Source organism: Dreissena polymorpha, chromosome 9, assembly GCF_020536995.1.
Source record: "Dreissena polymorpha isolate Duluth1 chromosome 9, UMN_Dpol_1.0, whole genome shotgun sequence".
In the NCBI taxonomy this organism is placed as follows: domain Eukaryota; kingdom Metazoa; phylum Mollusca; class Bivalvia; order Myida; family Dreissenidae; genus Dreissena; species Dreissena polymorpha.
Genome location: NC_068363.1, coordinates 56,602,836 through 56,624,480, shown reverse-complemented (window position 1 = coordinate 56,624,480; position 21,645 = coordinate 56,602,836). Strand labels below are relative to the sequence as shown.

The 21,645-nt window shown below is 32.6% G+C and overlaps 1 protein-coding gene across 2 annotated transcripts; it reads left to right on the top strand.

Annotated features, from left to right (window-relative positions):
* The first annotated feature begins 749 nt into the window (after positions 1–749).
* LOC127845303 (B-box type zinc finger protein ncl-1-like) lies at positions 750–20,175 on the top strand. 2 transcript variants are annotated; one of them, XM_052376133.1, is made up of 4 exons: positions 750–826; positions 12,098–13,039; positions 13,887–14,196; positions 17,000–20,175. In XM_052376133.1, exons 2-4 carry the CDS (start codon positions 12,131–12,133, stop codon positions 17,323–17,325), a joined length of 1,545 nt encoding a protein of 514 aa, XP_052232093.1. In that variant the 5' UTR covers positions 750–826; positions 12,098–12,130; the 3' UTR covers positions 17,326–20,175. The 2 variants fall into 2 exon arrangements, with proteins under 2 accessions (XP_052232093.1, XP_052232092.1); XM_052376132.1 differs by lacking the exon at positions 750–826 and adding an exon at positions 1,572–1,922.
* The last annotated feature ends 1,470 nt before the right edge of the window (positions 20,176–21,645 follow it).

Below are 21,645 nucleotides of genomic sequence, written 5' to 3'. Positions count from 1 at the left end.
TAAGTCATTTTATTAATCTTAAATCATTAGGAAACCTGTACAAATTGTATTATGATTAAGTGTGCAAAATGTATTTCTCAAACTTGACTTCTCATTTCCTTGTACATTCGTCTATGTTTTAATGTGGTTTTTATGTTATCGTTATAACATATTTAAATAAATTATTAACGCTGTAATCCGATTGTCCTAGACTTTTTCATGTATTGATACTTTATTTAATACCTTATTAAATTACATGCTGATCACATTTCATGCCGTTATATATGTTACTATGTTTTGAACATGTATACTCTTGGACTGTATGTCTATTATATCTTGAAAACATCAAACCATTAACCAGACGCCCATCGCGTTATTTAGCCTTTAAACAATATTTGTTTTAATAAAGTTGTTTAATTTGTTGAAGAACCCCAGTTTTGTATATGCCATACTACAAATTAACCTTTGTTTCCAATAGTTTCGTATTTAGTGACAGGTGTACTACAATCTCTTTCACGACGGTTACATCACATTCATACGGAAAATATTGATATGGGTTCTTGTACTCTGCATTTATCTTAACATCCTCTATCAATGTATAAAAATGTACCAGTTCAACATGGTGTATGTGAGAGCAAGGAACGACAACTCTGCGTGGAGATTGAGGTGTACTATCGTAGTACGACCCGGGTACCAAGCATACCGTTAACTACCTTTTCTTATCAACTTTAAACCCGATATTTCCGACCGTTGTCCTGCGTGTTCTCTTATTATGATAACATTGCCTACCGATAGGATTGCTAAAGATAACGTTGACGAAAGCGTTGCAGTGAAATCATATAAATAGGTTAATGTTATTTCCCATACCATTGTTGTATTATTTACAAATTGATTTTTCTTGTTTTGATACTGTATTTAATAACTTATGAAATTATATTCTGAGCACAGTTCATGCCTTTATATTTGTTACTATGTTTTAAACAGGTATACTCTTGGACTCTTTGTATAATGTATATTGAATAAATCAAGCCATTAACCAGACGCCCATCGCGTGTTAAAGCATTTAAATAATATAAGTTTATACAAGGCTGTTTAATCTGATGAAGAACCCCGGTTTTTGTTAGATGCCTTAATGCAAATAAACCTGTTATTTTAAATTGTAGTTAGTGACAGGTAAACTATCGACCCGCATACCAGGCTTTAAATACCTATTCTTACTATCATTAAACCCGATATGTTCCGACCGTTGTCAAGATTGCGTGTTCTTTTATGGAAACATTGCCTACCGATAGGACAATCTCCACGCAAAGTTGTCGTTCCTTGCTCTTACATACCAATCTGTGAAATGCTCAGCCTGCCATTTTGTCTATAAAATAGGTAAAACCGAATAAACGCATTCAATTTATATTTGATTGGATATTTAAGATCGCATGCATTAAATTAAGAAATATGACTTTTAAATGTACGATAAATCGTGCAAAAACTTGCGAGTTTTAATGCAACTCTTTGGAACTTATTTATTGCCCATTTACGCAGATGGAATCATTCCACGCACTTCACAAATGTAAACAATTGAACATATTTTTTGAGTGACGTTAGGAATTGCTTCGGCGTGTGTATGTATGTTGGTTTCTTAACATAAAAAAAAACATATCAATTTTATAATAATGAATTAAGACTGATATAAGATATCATGGTATGAGATGGTTTTCTTTAATGCAGTGAATGCAATGTAACCGTCGTGCAAGAGATTGTTTAGTATTCTGTAACCTCAATGATGAACGCTTGGAATGATCATGACATAAATGAGACGCTTTCATAACAATAGTCCGTTCTGAGCCCAACACAGAGGTGAATGTAATGTAACCGTCGCGCAAGAGATTGCCGATAGGATTGCTAAAGATAACGTTGACGAGGGTGTTGCAGTGAAATCATATAAATAGGTAAATTTTATTTACCACGCCATTGTTGTATAATATGTATATACTTTATGATTTTACTTGTCCAATTTGTACGTAAACAATTGTAACGTATAATGAAAATCACGTTTAATTTTATAGTTTCGTTTTCCATATACTTCATTTGTGTCAGTTATTAGGTTCAACCCCTATCGTTATGAGTTAACTAGCGTCTATATTGAGGCATGTGCGATTAATGAAAAATAATGTAAAGTATTTAGTACCAACACAAATCATAAAAGCTAACATGGCAGTGGTCGATTTCTTTTTTTATTTCGATGTTTACGATATTCTACATACACGTATCACATACGTGATACATCGGCTATTTCCGGATCCCTCTGTTTACAAGATAGGCAGATTTATGCAATAAATCGTCTGCTGATCCAAAGTGACACGTTTAAATGACACGTATATACGCTCCCAAATGGAGGCAAATCGTAATCAGATCGTCAATTCACCCTACTTCTGCGGAAGAGAACTGAGGAATATTGACGGGATTCAAGTGACTTTTTGTGATACACTGTCTTTCTGGCTGGATTCACTTGTCGAATTTCTTTATAGTCCGTATGAATAACTTAACACCCTTTCTTATAATAAATTTGTTTTCAATGATTTAATAAGCGTTCATAATAAAATGTCCAGGATAGTCACTCAATCAGTGTAGGGTTGGCTTTAAGCCATAAAAATAAACAATAGCATACACATATATTATCATATAGAATGTATTCTAGTGACTCAATAAAATAATACTGTTCATGTGCATAAATATTATTTACGCAATATATTTTGTATAACAGTGCTTAGAAAACTGTTAACATCACATATTATTTATATTATACGAAAACGTTTTTCTCTTTCACACACAGACACACACACACACACACATACAATACGTCTCAACACACCAAATGTGATTTGGGCATTTACATCAGACATCACATAAGAACGAACGTGATTATTGTTATAGGCCTTATTAATGAAAAAGTACAGCACTCTCCCAAATACAGGTTTATAAACAATAAACCTCGATACAAAATAACTGCAGGGCATTTTCCATGTGCATTCAATTTAATTATAGATTAAATACAAAAATGTATTGCATATTTAATACACTTAGTTCTAACCTGGTGAGAAGTAATTCAAATGTAGAATTAACAAGAGCACCGCCTAGCGGGTGCAGACCGCTCATCTATTTTTTTTTTAAAAGGTTAAGGGACCTATCTCAATACTTCAATCAAAAAGGGGGGAAGGGTGGGGTGAATAGGGGTGTATAGTGTGGCGGTGTGGTCATTTATTACATTATCTTTCGAAAATGAAATGGGGGATTCTTGGGGGTGATGGTTGGACAGTCTTTCAGAAATAAAATAATAAAAATAAATATGTGTGTATTTTAACCACGTTTAAAAAATGGGGGGGAGGAATGAGAGGGGTTATAGTGTGGGTTATGGTCATTTATAAGATGATCTTTCAAAAATAAGAAAAACTGTCAAAAATGGGGGGGATTCTGGGGTGGCATGGGGGTGGTTTGGCAGGAGTCCATTGTGGTATGTTAGGAAAGTGATGTTTTGTCAAATCTGATCACAAATTAAGAAGTAATAGCATTTTTAGCTAAATTTAATACTTGACATTGAGAGTCATGGTCATTCAAAGGTCAAGGTCAAATTCAACCTGCTAGGTACAGTACTTTCATAATAGAAAGAAATTATTTGAATTTTGAAAGCAATAGCCTTGATTTATAGGAAGAAAAGTGGATCTAAACACAAAATTTAACCAAATATTCAAAGTTACTAAGTCAAAAAGGGCCATAATTTTGTCAGAATGCCAGTCAGAGTAACATAACTTGCCTGCACAGTCCGCTTATGATAGTAAGTGTTGATATTATGAAAGTAATAGCTTTGATACTTTATGAATAAAATTGACCTAAACACAAAACTTAACCAAATTTTCAATTTTCTATGTATAAAAGGGGCCATAATTATGTCAAAATGCCAGTCAGAGTTACATTACTTTGCCTGCACAGTCCCCTTATGATAGTTAGCTAGTGTTGCAACTATGAAAGCAATACCTTTATTATTTTATGAATAAAGTGGACCTAAACACAAAACTAAACTAAATGTTTTATTTTCTAAGTAATAAAGGGCACATAATTCTGTCAAAATGCCAGTTGGAGTTATCTTACTTTGCCTGTCCAGTCCCCTCATGATAGTAAGTAAGTGTGCCATGTTTGAATGCAATAGCTTTGATACTTGATGAGAAAAGCGGACCTAAACACTTAACCTGACGCCGACGCAGACGCCGACGCTCAGTAAATGGCAATAGCTCATTTTTGTTTTCCAAAAAAAATGAGCTAATAATTTGCAACAAATCAAAAACTGACTGTTGTAAGTTTCCCTGTCCAGAACACAATGTATATCTAAGTAGCAAACGGGAAGAAATGCTGGACTGCCTAAACTGGTTTTTAAATCAATCAACTGTGACAATTGGTCACAATAGTCACCTGACTGATTTGATTTTAAAATTCAGTCAACTATGACAGTTTGTCACAGTGGTCTAAAGTATATATTGGTAGTCATTCTACTCTGATAAAATTATTGGAAATTCCATCTGGTTGCCCACTTCAACATTTTATTAAATGACGTCCCGTCGTTGTCATGCAATTATTAAAAATAAGTCAATGTACATAAACTATTATTTAAAAAAGAACTACTAATTTACACTTTTACAAAATATATAAATAGTCAAAGTACATTAACATAATTTATAAAAGAACTACTTATTTAACTTATTTGCAAAAATATATAAATACACACTTTTCACTACCGGTTGTATTTTGGGAGAACTTCAATTACTTAATACAATACTAAACTACATCATATTCTTATGTATTGTAATACAAATGCTCAACCAACGCCGTCAATGTAAACGGTAATATTTCTAATCTGCAACAGATCATGTAAAGCACGTATTTAAAACTTTGCAGAAACCTGTACAGAAAAGTAATTAAACTTTAATCGTGTGTTCCTGAAAAAAATAAAAATCATGTTTATACTATTTACCTGTAGACAAAATGCGTTTGCGCATTTGTACTGATAACAAAAACATATTATTAGTCAAACTGAGTTTAAAAGTGGCTAAATCATGATAGAATTTCCATTGTTCCGTGCAACTTCAATGTCAATTTTGTATTATTTACCTTAGTACATTATGGTTTCTTAAGCCTGTAATCTTGATTCAAAAACTATAAGTTGTAAGCTATACATGAAATAGTCACTAAATTTTATGGAGCTTTCTTAGCTCTTATAACTCTTCTGGGTGGATCTGGCAGAAGGTTCTTTCGAACGTCTGTATTATCTTAGACTGTTAATATGTTATGATTTTCGCCTGTCTCATCCTAAGTATTAACACTTGTCTCTTTCTCTCTTTGATTTAAATCAATCTCTTCTTCTGAAGCTTTTTGCTGTAATCCTGCAGGTTCTTCGTGGAATGATATTTCTGGTCAAGTGTAGTCTTCACCATCATTTGCAACTTCAGTGATAATATCAATCATTTTATGATCTCGAATCCATGGAGTCCCTGATACTTCTTCTGTAGAAATATCCATTCTTCTATTATCTGCGATCTCTCTTGTTATTATTCTAGGATCCATAGTAGATCAACAGGTGTTCCTGTGTATGATTGTTGGTACAACAATAACATCATCTTCGTCTTCGACTTAATCTACTTCACTACTAGTGACATCGCTCATCTGTCCACTCAGTTTTGCTACTGAACACTCTTCTTCGGTTTCTTGTACAATCGGCTCTTCAGTATCCTGTGCTGGATCAATATCCGCCCTGATATTCCCTGATACTATATGATTACCGTGTAATGTATTGGTTTTGTTTGTTTCTTTTCCCTCAACAAAGAAAACAGATTGTTCACTCCTAGATAGCTCTGTGACAGTGTAAATCTCTTCTTCGAATGTATCTGCTATTTTCTGTTAACCTTCCGTTCTCGCTAAAATCTTCACAAGCACTTGGTCACCAACTTCAATTTTTGCACCTATCACCATCTGATCATAATATTTCTTCTGTTTTCTGTTTTGCTTTTAAAAAAATGCTGTTTTACAATCTGACTAGTTTTGCATATTTTCCTTCAATTCTTGGTCACTTGCCTTAAATAAAGGACCAACTAATTGTATATAATGAGAATTCAATACTGCTCCAGCAGCTGGAGTTTGACTGCTTTATATTTAATATATTGCCAGCTGATTTTATTGGTGGTTACGTGTTCATTTCTGGCATTCTCAATCATACAGCCAATTGTTAATTTGGTTTTCAGCTCGTATAAGGATATTCTTGTTGTATCATTTGGAATGCTATTGTATTCAACTACTAACACACATATTTCTTCCACTCCGCCTTTTGCGTTTTCTCCAGTGTTCCCCGCATGTCAAGAAGTGTACAATTCAGCCTTTTTGGTCCTGCATTGCCTTGCGGTTGATATATGCTAGTGGCAATTTTCTTCATGTTGGTCAGTTAACACAACTGTTTAATCAGTTCACTCTCAAAATTTGCACCTTGATAGGAATGGAGACGGAAAGAATTCCATACTGAGCTATAAAGTTGTAAACAAATGCTTCTGCACCCTTGTTGAGTATAGTAGTATTGTTTTTGTGTTGCGCCTGTACTTTTCTTCTTTAAAAGCTGTTCAATTTTATCTTGCAGATGTTTCACTGTGTGTTTGAGCTGAGTTGTGTCATCTTTATAAGCAGCCTTCTGTGTGAAGTGACAAGTCTTTGTTACTTGCTTCTTCATTTTTTGTAGATCCATTTTAAACCGGTCATAATCCTGTATGGTTTCATACTTGTACTGCGCTATATGCTTTTGCGCTGTTGTAAAGCCTTGGTATAAGATGGTATAGAATACTACGTAATTTGTACAATTCTACTGCCTGAGCGTGCAGCCCTTAAAGATAAGCAGCATGTATGTTCACTTGTGTACATGAATTAAACGTCATTATACTATCTTGGCTTTCAATTGCGCAATATGTACTATCTAAGTTCTTCAGTATATCTCTCACTGTTATACCTATGCAAAGTCTTCCCACAATGTCATTTTCTGTCGCCTTCAGTGATCTTCTAATATAAAGTAGTATTTGTTCCTCTTTGAACACTTCATCTGAGATCGCCCTCTGTCGCTGATGTCGCCTTTTCCTTCCTCTTCAAAACAAAGTATGATAACTTAGTTTGGATAGTGACACGATGATACCACTCTTTGTGTTTCGCCCATGACCCCACCCGCCGTGTTTCTGGCATATTACCTATATGCATATTTATAATCTTCGGAGATCTAAGTTAAGACTCTATCCTCGCATATTTCTGTGGTGCTGGCAATCTAGGTGGTTCTGTCTCCATTTGGATAGTATGGTAACGTTTGAAGACGCTATCAGCGCATTCACTGAAATAGATTACATATAAAAAAATAGAGTAAAGTTTAGACTTCAAATGAGAGTTCAAACATAAATCCGAATAAATCTTATTATTATCTCGTGAAATATTTCACTACTTAACGTTCTCTGGACATGCACAGAGTGTTATTTAACTAATGCACTTAGTTTAACTTAACTAATGTACTAAATTTCACTTAACTAATTCGCGAAGTTTCCATTAACTACCGGCAATACACTCAGTTTCACTTTTCTGTCACAAAGTTTCACTACACTAAACTTTTATGCCTACTGTAGTTAATGAGTATCTACTACAATTTATGCAAATGTTTAATAAATGCACAAAACAATCAATGTTAACCAAAGGTATTAACTGATTCAATAGAACTAATTTAAAAAATAAAGATATATCAATCAGATGATAACCTAAAATAAAGTGAATAAATAAAGTTGTATTGAGAAAAAAATCAAAAGAAAAAGTTGGGAAATTTCGAACCTGACCGCATAAAACTACAAAAAGTATTTAGCTACTATCATATAATAAATGAAGTCCTATTACTAATGTAAGCGTCTATTTAAAGGGGCCTTTTCACAGATTTTTGCATGTTTTGAAGTTTGCAATTAAATGCTTTATATTGACATTTGTAAACATTGGAAATAAAAAGCTCCAGTAAAAAATCGAGAATAAAATTTAAACAAATTAAAAAAGTATCCCGCAACTGGGTTCGAACCACTGACACCCGGAGTACTGAAGTATAAGTATAAACCATTTAGTCCACTCGGCCATCCGCGCTCATGCAATTTATATATAATTTTATACTTCATATAAGCTATCCGAGTAGTTTCACAAAATATAACGACAACCACAGAACTCGCCAAATTATTCAATATTTCGTGTTGCAACGCTTTATAATTTTCAGGTTTGTAAATCGTTAAAAGATGCATATATTGGCTATTTTTAAGCTTGGTAAATGTTCAGTATTACTGTTTTCACATAAGTATAATAACTAACACGAAAATTTGCAAATCTGAAACAACTTTTGTTTTAATTTTGTCAATTTACCAAAACGTTAAAAGGCCCCTTTAAGTTCTATTTATCACATTAATTGTCTGATAAAACTACAATTAAATTATATTTATATTGCAGTATCAATACAATCTGAACAAAAAATATTAAATAAAATTATTAAACTAGTCGAATCTAAATTACTGTATGTCAATGTACAACAAATTAGCTATATATAACAACAATCCTAAGTGCAACAACAACAGCTAAATTAACTTATTTATAATATAATTTATTGTCTAACTCATAAAGTATTTAACTTCCACTCAATACCATTATTATATGCAATAATATTGAAATGTTCTGTATACAGTAAGTTGCAGCACTAACCAATTCAATTTCAATGCAGACTAAGTTTTCCTTACTTATTCCTCCTCTATAATGTCCAGTCATAACACATGCTTTAAGGCTTAAGACTCACGACTAAACAAGAGATCAAGTTTCAGTTGATTTAGGAATGATCGATAGTGCCTTGGTTTGTCAATACACCTACATGAGATATTATGTTATGTAATGCAGGGCATTTATATCAGCCCTTTATTCTTCAGTGATTACTGTTGGAGTTATGCTCTGTATACTGCAAGTACTTAATCGAATAATATCACTATTCATTTACCCTATTTTTCAAGTTTGAAAGTGTAAAAGGCAGTGGAGTAGAAGGAAATGCGGTTGGTACACGAAATTCGGTTCCCCCTCCACCTTCGTCAAAGCAAGCCAAAGCAATTGATTAACGGTCTTCTAGCGTTCATAGATGACTCAAACGTGTAAAAGATGCATGTTTATATGACATAAATGTAAAAAATAAAACAGACTGATCTAAAAAATGTTACGATGTTCTAATTTAGTATTCTGTTCTCTAATACTGACTAGAAATAAACCACGTTGGGCGCAATTTGTAATATACTGTCTTTCTAGTTGGATTCACTGGTCTACGTTCTGTATAGTCAGTATAGATAACTTAATATACAATAATATTGTTTTTATTAATTTAATAGTAATAAGCGATCATAACAAAAATGTTCAGGAGGAAACACAGTCACTAAATTACTTGACTTTCCGAAACATTATCTAATTTACAGAAGAGAGGGAAAAATCATCATGCTGAACAGGTATATTTTTTTTTTTTGCTAAAGGATGTTAAGAAAAATGCAGAGTACACGAAACCATACCACTATTTTCAGCATACATATTTTTTTCTCTTTAGCTCATTATCTTGTACGGAGCATAACTCCCTTAGTATAAAAGTTCTTTAAATTAAAACTACTTCATTAAGAGGAAATGCAGGGTATACTAATCACTACACTTTTCTCAGTATTTCTATATTACAGTATTGCTCTTTATTTATTTTGTGTATAGTTAGTTTCTTGTGTGGCGCATAACTAAATTAGTACACATGTTTTCGCATGAAACTTCATATAATGATAAATGGTTTTAAGACAGAAATGCTGATTAACAGAATCGTAACTCTTTCTATTGTATTTACATAGTAAATGTCCTTTGTTAATTGTTTTGTGCATAAATGCATACGTATGGAAGGGATTGCAATAAAATTGGTGCATTGATGAAGGGCATTATCACAATTTGCTGGGTATAGGTACTTGAGCATTTTTGGAGTTATTGCCCTTTGGTTATTTTTGCGCAGAACATAATAACATACTATAACTTCAAATGTAAATTATATATTGATAATTATTTAACGAATTCAAATGCAAATTAATATATGCATAAATGGATAAGTACCATGCCTCTTTCTCCAATTTTTAAGTTATTGCCTTTTAAAAAAATTCTTGGCTGTTCTATAATTTAATGGCAATCTAAGATATGTTATGCTCATTAATTTACATATAACATTGTGTGTATGTCAGGAGTGCAGGGACTATACTTCTTTCTTCAATGTTTTTTTAGTTTACTTCCACATAGCCCGATTACATCATTTAATATTTGTATAGGTCCCTGGTCATGATGGTAACAAACAAAAAAAGTTTATTTTCATGCAATATTGAGAATGTAAAATTTTGCTCCCCTTCTAACTTGGTGTACAACGATTTCTTAGTTCGTTATACCTATCTAAAGGCACGTCTCCATCAAGATAAGAGTGAATTTATCGTTTCAAAAGAAAGAAAAAAATCAGAAAATGGTATTGTATTCGCTATTCATCGAATATATTCGAATAGTTGATTTATAAACCCTAGAACTTAATGTCCGAACTTGTTGACGTCCGAATAATAGTTGTATTCTTTGTCATAACACATCTGACTTAAGTATATTCCATGCACCTTTAAAGGGGCCTTTTCAAAGATTTTGGCTTTTTTTGAAGTTTGTCATTAGATGCTTGATATTGATAAATGTAAACATTGGATACAAAAAGCTCCAGTAAAAAAATCAAGAATGAAATTAAAAAAAGAAGAAAAAAAAGGTAACCCTCAGCATGGCGCGAAGCACTTGCCCCCGGAGTCCTGGAGTAAAAAGTCCATCACTTAGACCACTCAGCCATTCTTCCGAATACAATGCCAGAGGTATTTTATACTCTATATAAGCAATCCTCGTAGTTTCTTAAAATATAACGACAACAACAGAACTCTCCAAATTATTAGTTCGTTTCGCGTTGCAACGCTTTATAATTTTCGGGTTTTTAAATCGTCACAAGATGCATATAATGGTTATTTTAGAGCATGGTAAATGTTCAGTATTACTGTTCCCTCACACATATCATAACTTAAACGAAAATTTGCGAATCTGAAACAACTTTTTTTAATTTTGTCAATTTACCCAAACGTGAAAAGGTCCCTTTATGGACCACATTGGGTTAAGGATTTACTTTCTTTCTTGTGCAATCCTTGTATTTTAATGTCTGTGACATGGTTTAATTTTTTAATACACACACACCTATATATATTGATTTATTCATTTATTTATTTATTTATTTAATATTTATTTTCCAATAATAGTATTATTATTTTACTATCTCAAATTTTTATATTCAGTTATATAATTTATTGAATTTTATAAATCTGTATCTGAGCATGATTGATTTATCAACTGTGATGCTATTTTAAATTATATGTTTGCTATTTATTATGCCATAAGCATATACAACTTATTTTATGTGTAATATATGCTTTATGTACCATGGTTTACAAATTTTTTTAAACATGAAATAAATAAATGAATTAAACTGTTAGGCGTATATATTGCTAAATAAAGCACCGTGTAGTCTTACAGAACTATGGCACCTTTACCACAGTATAAACTTTTGGTTGCACATGATATCAAAATTGTCTTTCTCTAAATTAGGTCTCACGTTTATATCTCGTTTACTTGTATATATGTTGTATAGTGTTGTATATGTACATCTGTACATTTGTGTCCGAAAGTTCAAAAGAAATTATATAAAGATGTTATTTAACACAAAGTACATATTATCACAAAACAAAAAAGGCGAACGTTTGATATCATGGCGATGGTCGCCTAGCCTTAATTATGCTTTTATACTTCTTGAATTGAAATGACAGTTAGTCATTTGTAAAGTAAAGAAAGACTAGCAGACAAAACTTATCTTCCGATAATGTTTAAAGAGTTTCACTTTACCTATATGAATTTAATTTCCCTGGAGCTGAGTGTGTGTGATGTTAGATGTAATAGAATTATGTTTTATACATTTTAGAAAATCGACACGATCAGTTCCAGATTCACACAAATGGATTGCTCCTTAAATGAATGCGGTGTTTGCGCCTCGGAGTCAGTTGTCGCTTTCTGTGAAAACTGTAATTTTAAAATTTGTGAAACATGTTTTCAACTGCACAGAAAGTCGACCAAATTATTTCAGAATCACGTGGCGTTTTTAATTGACCAAACTAAAACGATAATAGATGAGAGTATAGCGGGCGATAATACACTTGCGGTTTCTACAGAGAGTTTCGGTGATATTAATACTCACAAATGTGCGACACATAAAACAGAAAATTTGATATTCTTCTGTACAGAACATACAGAAACACTATGTGGCCGATGTGTTTTTTCAAGCCACAAACCATGCAAAGTGGTTGATTTATTTGAGGTTAATGTTGACGACGAAGAAGTACATACTTGCAAGTCGCATCTTCAAAACTTGGTCGAAAATTTAAAGTCTACCGAAAACAAAATTGAAAAAAACAAGTTGGAAAACAACGCATGTAAACAAGAATTTGGTACGAATCTTCAACGCTTACGAACCGAGTTTATCAATTGGTTTGATCGTCTTCAATCAAAATGCGAAAAACAGTGCATTGATACGTTTGAGACAAATGCCGAGCGGTTAACACAAGCTCAAATATGTTGCCAAGAACACATAGAGCGTATTCAAAAACGCCAAGAGTTCGCGGATATTTTAATTACGAAAAAACACGTAAAAAAATTGTACATATTATTAAATGAAGTAAAAAAGGAAATTGAGGAGGTAAAATTGAAGATAAATTGGCTCAACAGCGCAAGCACCTTTAATAGTTACATCTTCAAGCGCAGCAATTGTATAGAAGAATTTTTGAATTCCCATACGTTTGAAATCGGTGGCCTAGAGGAGTGGTGTAGCGGAAGTGACGAGTTATTGGATGACTCATCGTCGCTTACGGTACTGTCTTTATTGTATAAGGGTTGTCGTTATCAATAACCTATTTTAAGGAATACTCTGTAAGAAAAAAAAAACTTGAAAAGACATTTTGCATAAATGGATGCATTTGTTTTAAATAACTAAATCTGTTTGTTATAATATATATTTATATATTATAACAAACACATTTAGTTATTTAAAACAAAACAAAACGCAACCAGGGGAGACGATTTCCCTTAGGTGGCTTTATTAAATTCCGAAAATTTCAGAAAAGAATCAATTAATTATACATTACAATTATACAATAATTAAACATAAATGTGACTTGTGTAACCCTGTACCAAACCTTATAAGTAATAATGATTCCTAAAATGACGGCCGGCTGTTGGAGATTGAACTTTTTTCGTAAAATGTTGTATAGAAAAACAGATGTTTTTCAGTCTTACACATTGATTTAAATTCAGTTAGTTCAAAGTTCAACATTTTTGTTGATTTATTGATTTAAGGTACGATAAGCATTTTTATCACTAATAAGAATGAACACATCTATTGCGAAATGTAATAGTATACACTATACACATGGTGAACTGAATCAACATTATGTGATTTAGGAATGCCCGTTGTCATTTGATTAGTCTGCGCGTCTATTTATTCTTAGTAACTCAAATGTCAATGACACATTTGAAGGTCAAAATTATCCTGTCTGCTCGATATCTACAATACTATTTGAACTTGTTTCATATTTTAAGGTGATTGGTGTGCGGTAAGCATGCTTCAATTTTTGTAGCGTAAGATCAAGGTCACATATAAATGTGAAATATTTTATTCTCAAGTCACACACATTTAATGTTTATATTATTATTTGCAGGTTTCGACCCTTAGAACAACTGCAGATCCTTGTTCTTTAGATGATATGCCAAAAGGTGGTAAACAAGTAGTCTCTGGAATTATACGAGTAAATGCGTTAAGCATTAAAGCAGATCGGTCTTGTTCTTCAACAATACCACCAATGCAATTTAAGTCAGCTGATATTGTTAGTCAAGGTGCTGCTTCAGTTAGACAACATCCACCAGAAAACTCCCCTAGACCACCGCCTAGACCAATAAGGCAGACATCATTTCATGGTGACGTTACATTTAATCAAGATCAAGCGCAGTCGCTTTCCAGAATATCAACAGGTATGAAACCTTCGGGAAATCGGGATCTAGACAAACTGTTTCGGTACATATAAAGACGCCTACACTTTTATTTATACTTTTTATTGGTTCTTTATCAAAACATAATATCCGCATGTCAATGCAAATAAATAATAAAATGTATGGGGCTTTAAACGTATTTCAATTTCGTCAAGCCTTTTTCTCCTGAATGTAATATCTGTAAGACGTAAAGGACATCATGAGCGGACGCATAAATGGAATATCATACATTTTACCTCAATTTTGAAAATTGACATTCAGCCGGTGTGACTGACTTGTGCCTTCTGCACAGTGTGTCAATGCCCTTAACTTCAGAGTCAATGATTAAAAATAAACACTTAAATAAACCAAATGTAAATTGTTTACTGCGCCTGCAGAACATAGGTGGTTTTTATACCAACTCATGAACAATGTCAATCTTGAATGTTAATGTGTTAAGCCTATAAATGTTTGTCATATATTTGTGTCTGCTCTATGATGTTTACTAACAATTTCAATAATTTTAATAAACCTTGGCTGAAATGTTATACTCATAAAATCCATGTGCAAATAACAAAATCCAGTTCCGCCAATTAAATGGCCAGTGCATTAAGTTTGAATATATCAGTTCTGGGCCCGTATTCACCAAACAATTCTTAGACTTAAGTCTAAGAATAAAGAAAATTCTTTAAATTAGAATATTCAAGAATTTCTGTAATTTTGAGTAAAACTCTGCAATAAACATCTCTATGTATATTATTCATCATATAAAAATTTTTGTTAATGACATAATCAACAGTGAAGTCCTGTATATATTCAAACACTGAACACATTTTTCTTGTTTCTAAGTCTATTCTTTATTCTTAAGTCTAAGAATCAGTTGGTGAATACGGGCCCTAGATCTTCATAAACCACTAATACATCTTGCTATCTATCACTTGCCTGTAACTTGACACATGTCCTAAGGTTTATCAAATAATGTATATGTTTTTGGTAAGTACTACTATTCGGATATTCGGTTTGAATCTTCCGATACATGCTCTGTTTACTTTATATTCATTACACATAAGTACATGTTAAATGTCACGAAAATAGATACACAATCACCATGATTCTTGTTGATTTAATGTAATCAAGTAAACGTCACGAAGGGGCTTTTACATAAAACGATAATATCATCTTATATAGAAGCTTTTGTCTACAATCGTCTAAATTGGTTAGATGTGTACTAAATTAAGAAGCCTATACATGTTGAGGTGAACAAGTTCACATAGTCTTATTAAATTTAAACGCGTTTCTTTTTCGACGAAATATCGATAGAACGCCATGAGCTTTGATAATCTAAATGTTTCTTTACTTGGAAGGAAAGAAAAGAAGAAAATCGAGTATGAAATCAACTAATAAGAGATCATTGTAAAAAAGATCTTGCAAGTAAAAAAGGTTTTATTCCACAAATTTCGTTGTTTTAAGGTGATCGATTAGATGGTTAAATGTTCATAAGAACAAATTTCTTCTAAGTAAGTTTTTACAGGGTGCGTGGGTGGGGTACTTTATTGTATTAAGTGCATACGAATTAGTGTTCTGGAAATTCTGAAGCGAAGGAAGACCACAATAACATTTGAGATCAAGCAATCGAAGGTAAATGTTACAGGTTCGTGTACCAACGCGTTATCATTTAATTAATAGCAAATGGACTTTGGGTTCATGGTCCACATATAACAGTTGTCAGTTTGGATAGCTGAAGTACAAAGTCATACGTGTAGACACGTTGTTTTTGTTACAAATTCAGTATCGAGTGAACACATTTTTATACCAACCATCTCATTTTCATGAAATGTCATCTAGAAATTTAACAACTGGGTTGCAGCTCGAAGCGCAAAGAATTTTTGTGTCCACATATTTTCCAATGGTTCATACACACTTGCTATGCGTCTAACTCGGCTGCATTGTGAAATCATTGATGAAACGTTAGGAAACAAAATTTCCTTAAACAATAAGATTAATAGTTTCCCATCGATATATAAACTAAAGCGCTATGACGGAAGCAAGTCAGTTGTGTTTAGAAGCACGTTGTTATTACGAGAACAATTTTTTTGTAAATCGTTTGCATCTTATTGTAGTTGTATACGAAGACCGGCCACAGTTTTGTCTCGCAATTCGAAGTGTCACATGTGTACTATGTGTCAAAATTAAACACGAACAAATTATATCAGCTAAGCACATACATATAAAATCATAAAATAAATGACATAGTCACATATGATAGCAGCATTTATCTGATTTCTATGCTGTGTGGTCAATATAATTAATTGATATATATAAAGGTATAGTTTCATGAGTGCGCATTCGTATCCGCATTTTTATTAGCAAATAATCAGCCCGTTTTCTTGCACAGCCGTCCATGTATATGTTTTTTAACGGACTCTGATATACTGATATGCAAATCGAAACAGTCTAATAAAAACGCGGGTTAAGCAGTAACACTATCAGTGAGTGGTGTGGCCAATGTTCAAGTTCAAGATGTGTACATTCAAGATTCAAACACGTACACATGACAAATGCCTATACCTGTTTTTGTTAGCTTTGATGCCAATTTATATAAAATAAGGTCAAAGTTTACACTTCAATACAAACATATGTACCAAAATGAATACAAAATTAACACTTTTGGACAAGTTTTGTATTAATGTGGTTGTCATTGGTATCAACCCACATTATTACACAGTGTTAGAAATTATCAGTGTTTTATGTTAATTTTGGCTGACTTAACATTGAATAATTATCTAATTGTTTTATTTTGGTGAAGGTTCTACAAATGAGAAGTCAGCGTGTTTGGAAACAATCGAGAGTACTAGCAAGATTCCAGAATATGATTACCAGTCTACAGAAGAACATCATCCAAACGCAAATAATAAAACCCTATCAAATGGAAAGTATAAATTAGAGAAGCATGGAACTATATGGTGTATAAGAGACCTCAGTAGTGGATTTCTGTATCTGCAAAGGAAGATTTCGGCAACGTCTATTGAATTTAAAGGCCCGGAGCTTTTGCTGGTTGATAATGTATATTATCACAAAATTGTATCTGTTCAAGGCAGACCTAAATTGAAGAAATGTGACGAAAGTGACTGACCAAAAACCAGACAAAGCCTGGCTACGCATCAGTGACTCTGACCGAAAAGCCGGCATAAACTAACTACGCAGCTCTGAAAAGATCTACACTGTTGAACTGTCCCTCAAATGACAGTCGATACATACTATTAAATAGAGCAACATTTGACGAACCTACCAACCGTAATACCGACAGTTGTATACATGGTAGAGGTTTGTAGACAGCAACACCATAAATCGAATAGTATAATAGGGTTTGATAATTATGTGCACTCTTTATTCAAAGCACCTCAATTGTATTGTTGTTAAATGCTCCAAGTTTCTTAACACCTTATATGACAAAACAGTTATTATGCATAGTAACTTCACTTTCGTTGACAACCTTTGTTACCAAAATTTAAGCTATATGACATGGTAACTATTCAGTGTATTATACACAACTTAATGAGTCCTCTGTAAAATCATAATGCCATACGATTGTTGTGATTTTTATTTTATTATAAGACACGTGTTCGATGACTGATATAGTAGTTATAAAGCAACACATATGTATTTGTTTTTCATGCTTATATGGATCAAGCTTTCGTGTTTCTTTATTGTTTTAAATGTCATAACATGCTTTTCTGTTAGGGTTGTAGAAATCTACATTTTAAATTATGTTAATCATTGAAACCCGCGTGCATAACAAGCAAACATTTCTTTAAAAAGTTAATTAAGGTTGCAATTTATGTTTGGACGGTATGCATTAAATAAAGTTCAAAGGAATAAGATGATAGGTAAAATGATTTTTCGGGGCAAATAAGATTATTTCTAATAAGTGTTATCATATCACAAAAGTGTATTCAAATGATGAAATCCGACATAAATACGATTATTCTCTTATTACATTTCTAAAATGCAGAAAGATATCAAACAGTTTCCAATTAAACAAGAGGGCCTGAAAGGCCCAAAGTCGCTCACCTGACATAACAAGATATTATTCGGACAAATCTTCTGACCAAATTTCATGAAGATCGGAAAATAAATGTTGCCTCTAGAGTGTTAACAATGTTTTACTATAGCGATATAAGGAGAAATGCCCCGCCCCCTGGCAGCCATGTTTTTCAACCAACCGGCATCATTTTTGAACTCGTCCAAGATATTATCGGGATAAATCTTCTGACCAAGTATCATAAAGATCGGACAGTAAATATGGCCTCTAGAGTGTTAACAAGATTTTACTATAACCATATAAGGAACAATGCCCCGCCCCTTGGAAGCCATTTTTTTCAAGCAACCATACTTATTTTCGAACTCAACCAAGACATCATTGAGACCAATCTTCTGACCAAATTTCATGTAGATTGGACAATAAATGTGGCCTCTAGAGTGTTAACAAGGTTTTACTATAGCCATATATAGCAATATAAGGAAACATGCCCCGCCCCTGGTGGCCATGTTTTAAGAGCAACCAAAACCATTTTCGAACTCATCCAAGATATCATTGGGACAAATCTTCTGACCAAGTTTCATGATGATCGGAAAATAAATGTGACCTCTAGAGTGTTAACAAGGTTTTACTATAGCCATATAAGGAAAATAGCCCCGCCCCCGTGGTGGCCATGTTTTTCAACCAACCGGCATCATTTTTGAACTCGTCCAAGATATTATTGGGATGAATCTTCTGACCGAGTTTCATGAAGATCGGACTATAATTGAGGCCTCTAGAGTGTTAACAAGATTTTACTATAGCCTTATATAGCCATATAAGGAAAAATGCCCCGCCTTTTGGCGGCCATGTTGTTCAAGCAAACGTAACCATTTTCGAACTCATCCAAGATATCTTTAAGACAAATCTTCTTACCATATTTCATCAAGATTGGACAATAAATGTGGCCTCTAGAGTGTTAAAAAGGTTTTACAAAAGCCATATAAGGAAAAATGCCCCGCCCCTTGGCGGCCATGTTTTTCAACCAACCGGCATCATTTTCGAACTCGTCCAAGATATTATTGGGATGAATCTTCTGACCAAGTGTCATGAAGATTGGACAATAAATGTGGCCTCTAGAGTGTTAACAAGATTTTACTATAGCTATATATAGCCATATAAGGAAAAATGTCCCACTCCTTGGCAGCCATGTTTTTCAAGCAAAAGTTACTATTTTTGAACTCATCAAAGATATTAGTGGAATAAATCTTCTGAGCAAGTTTCATGAAGATCGGAAAATAAATGTGGCCTCTAGAGTGTTAACAAGGTTTTACTATAGCCATATAAGGAAAAATGCTCCGCCCCCTGGCGGCCAAATTTTTCCACCAACCGGCATCATTTTCTTACTCGTCCAATATATTATTGGGATGAATCTTCTGACCAAGTTTTATGAAGATCAGACAATAAATGTGGCCTAGAGTGTTAACAAGATTTTACAATAGCCATATTAGGAAAAATGCCCCACCCCTTTGCAGCAATGTTTTTCGAGCAAACGTAACCATTTTCGAACTCATCTAAGATATCATTGAAAACAATCTTCTGACCAAATTTCATGAAGATTGGACAATAAATGTGGCCTCTAGAGAGTTAACATGGCAAATGTTGACGCCGCAGAACGGACGACCGACATAAAGCGATCACAAAAGCTCACCAAAAGCACGTTGTGCTCAGGTGAGCTAAAAAGCATCTTATGGAAAAGTTGATAAAACGTTGCAATTATCCTCAAGTCTTAGTAAAGTATGTTTAATATATATATGAAGCTGTTGTATGCTTATGTGCAGGATGTATAATTGTAGAATAAATGGAATTGAATTGAATGAATTAAGTGGAAACACACATACGATACAAACGCTTTTTAGCAGGAAGATTATACCGATTAAATATGTTGAAATTAATAAGTTAAACAGTTTTGTTCGCTTATTGATGGTTATAAAAACGCTACATATTAAAAAATAAATAAGGAATTCACTAATTAATTCAAGTCACCCGAGTCGTACAGAACGTACAATATTATGTTAACAAAATAATTTAAAATAAAGTTAAAATAAGCACCATTATTTAGCTTTTAGTATTAAGCCTTAATATAAGAATAGAGAACTTTAAATACGGTAAAGTGTGAACCTGTAATAAAAAACATAACTAGTATCACTTAAACATTGATATTTATTATTACTCATCAAATTCTAAGAAAACATAGTATACATAAATGAATTATTGTGTTTCTACATTATTCCGTAAACAATTTATATTATACATAATTATGTATTTATTTATTTTTGAAAGATGAATGATTTCTTTTATATTTTGTGCTGTCATCAACAAATAAAAAAAAAATATTTAACGTCGGTCATCTTTGATAATATGACTTAATATGTTTTTCTAATATAGTTTATATTAATAAGAATTGTTACTTACTTTCTATTTCATATAAATTTATATAAAAAATACACACTCTGTTATGTCGATCAATATGGTGGTTGACCTCGTTCTATTTCTAACATATGTAATGATAGGCTGAATTGAGTAAGTGCTATTTTAAATTGTTTTGTTATAATGATATTCGGTTATTGTTCTAAATTAAACGTATTGTTTATGCGGCAATATGTTTTAAGTCTTGATGTATGATAGATCTCACTGTACCAGTTTTGTTTGTAGTGATTTAATAATCGTGTGTGATTTGATTGTAAGTGTAAGTTTGTGCAAATTTTTCTTTAATGCTTCATACATTTACTCTTTTATTAAATATTTCGGCCAAAGGTCTTCTTCAGTAAACGATTATTACGACAACTTTACATAGCGTTTTCTTCTGTCGATCATAACGGAAGTAAATACAAAAATATAAATAAATGACGTAACGTTACCCGACGTGAACGTGACGTTACGCGCCAATACTCGGAAGTCGCTACATATTATGAATTATACGCTGTGTATATATCATTATATAGATATTATACACATATACCCACATAAACGCATATACACATATATATATATACATATATACACATACATATACATACATACACACATACATAGATATATATATATATATATATATATATATATATATATATATATATATATATATATATCTATATATATATATATATATATATATATATATATATATATATATATATATATATACATATATACATATATACATAAACACATATATACATATACACACATACACACGCATACATACATATATACATATACACATATACATGTTCACAATATACATAAGATATATAATGTTTATAAAATAAACATAAATATTATTATTTATTATAAGCATTATATGCTGTCTATTAATGTTGCCGACTGGAACACACTGTCTTTTACATTACATCCGAACGTTTCATAGTTTT

Coding starts and splice junctions, on each gene's coding strand:
- LOC127845303 (XM_052376133.1), top strand. CDS start 12,131: ATGGATTGCTCCTTAAATGAATGCGGTGTTTGCGCCTCGGAGTCAGTT. Junction 13,040..13,886: donor ATGACTCATCGTCGCTTACG/GTACTGTCTTTA, acceptor TATTATTTGCAG/GTTTCGACCCTTAGAACAAC. Junction 14,197..16,999: donor GCTTTCCAGAATATCAACAG/GTATGAAACCTT, acceptor ATTTTGGTGAAG/GTTCTACAAATGAGAAGTCA.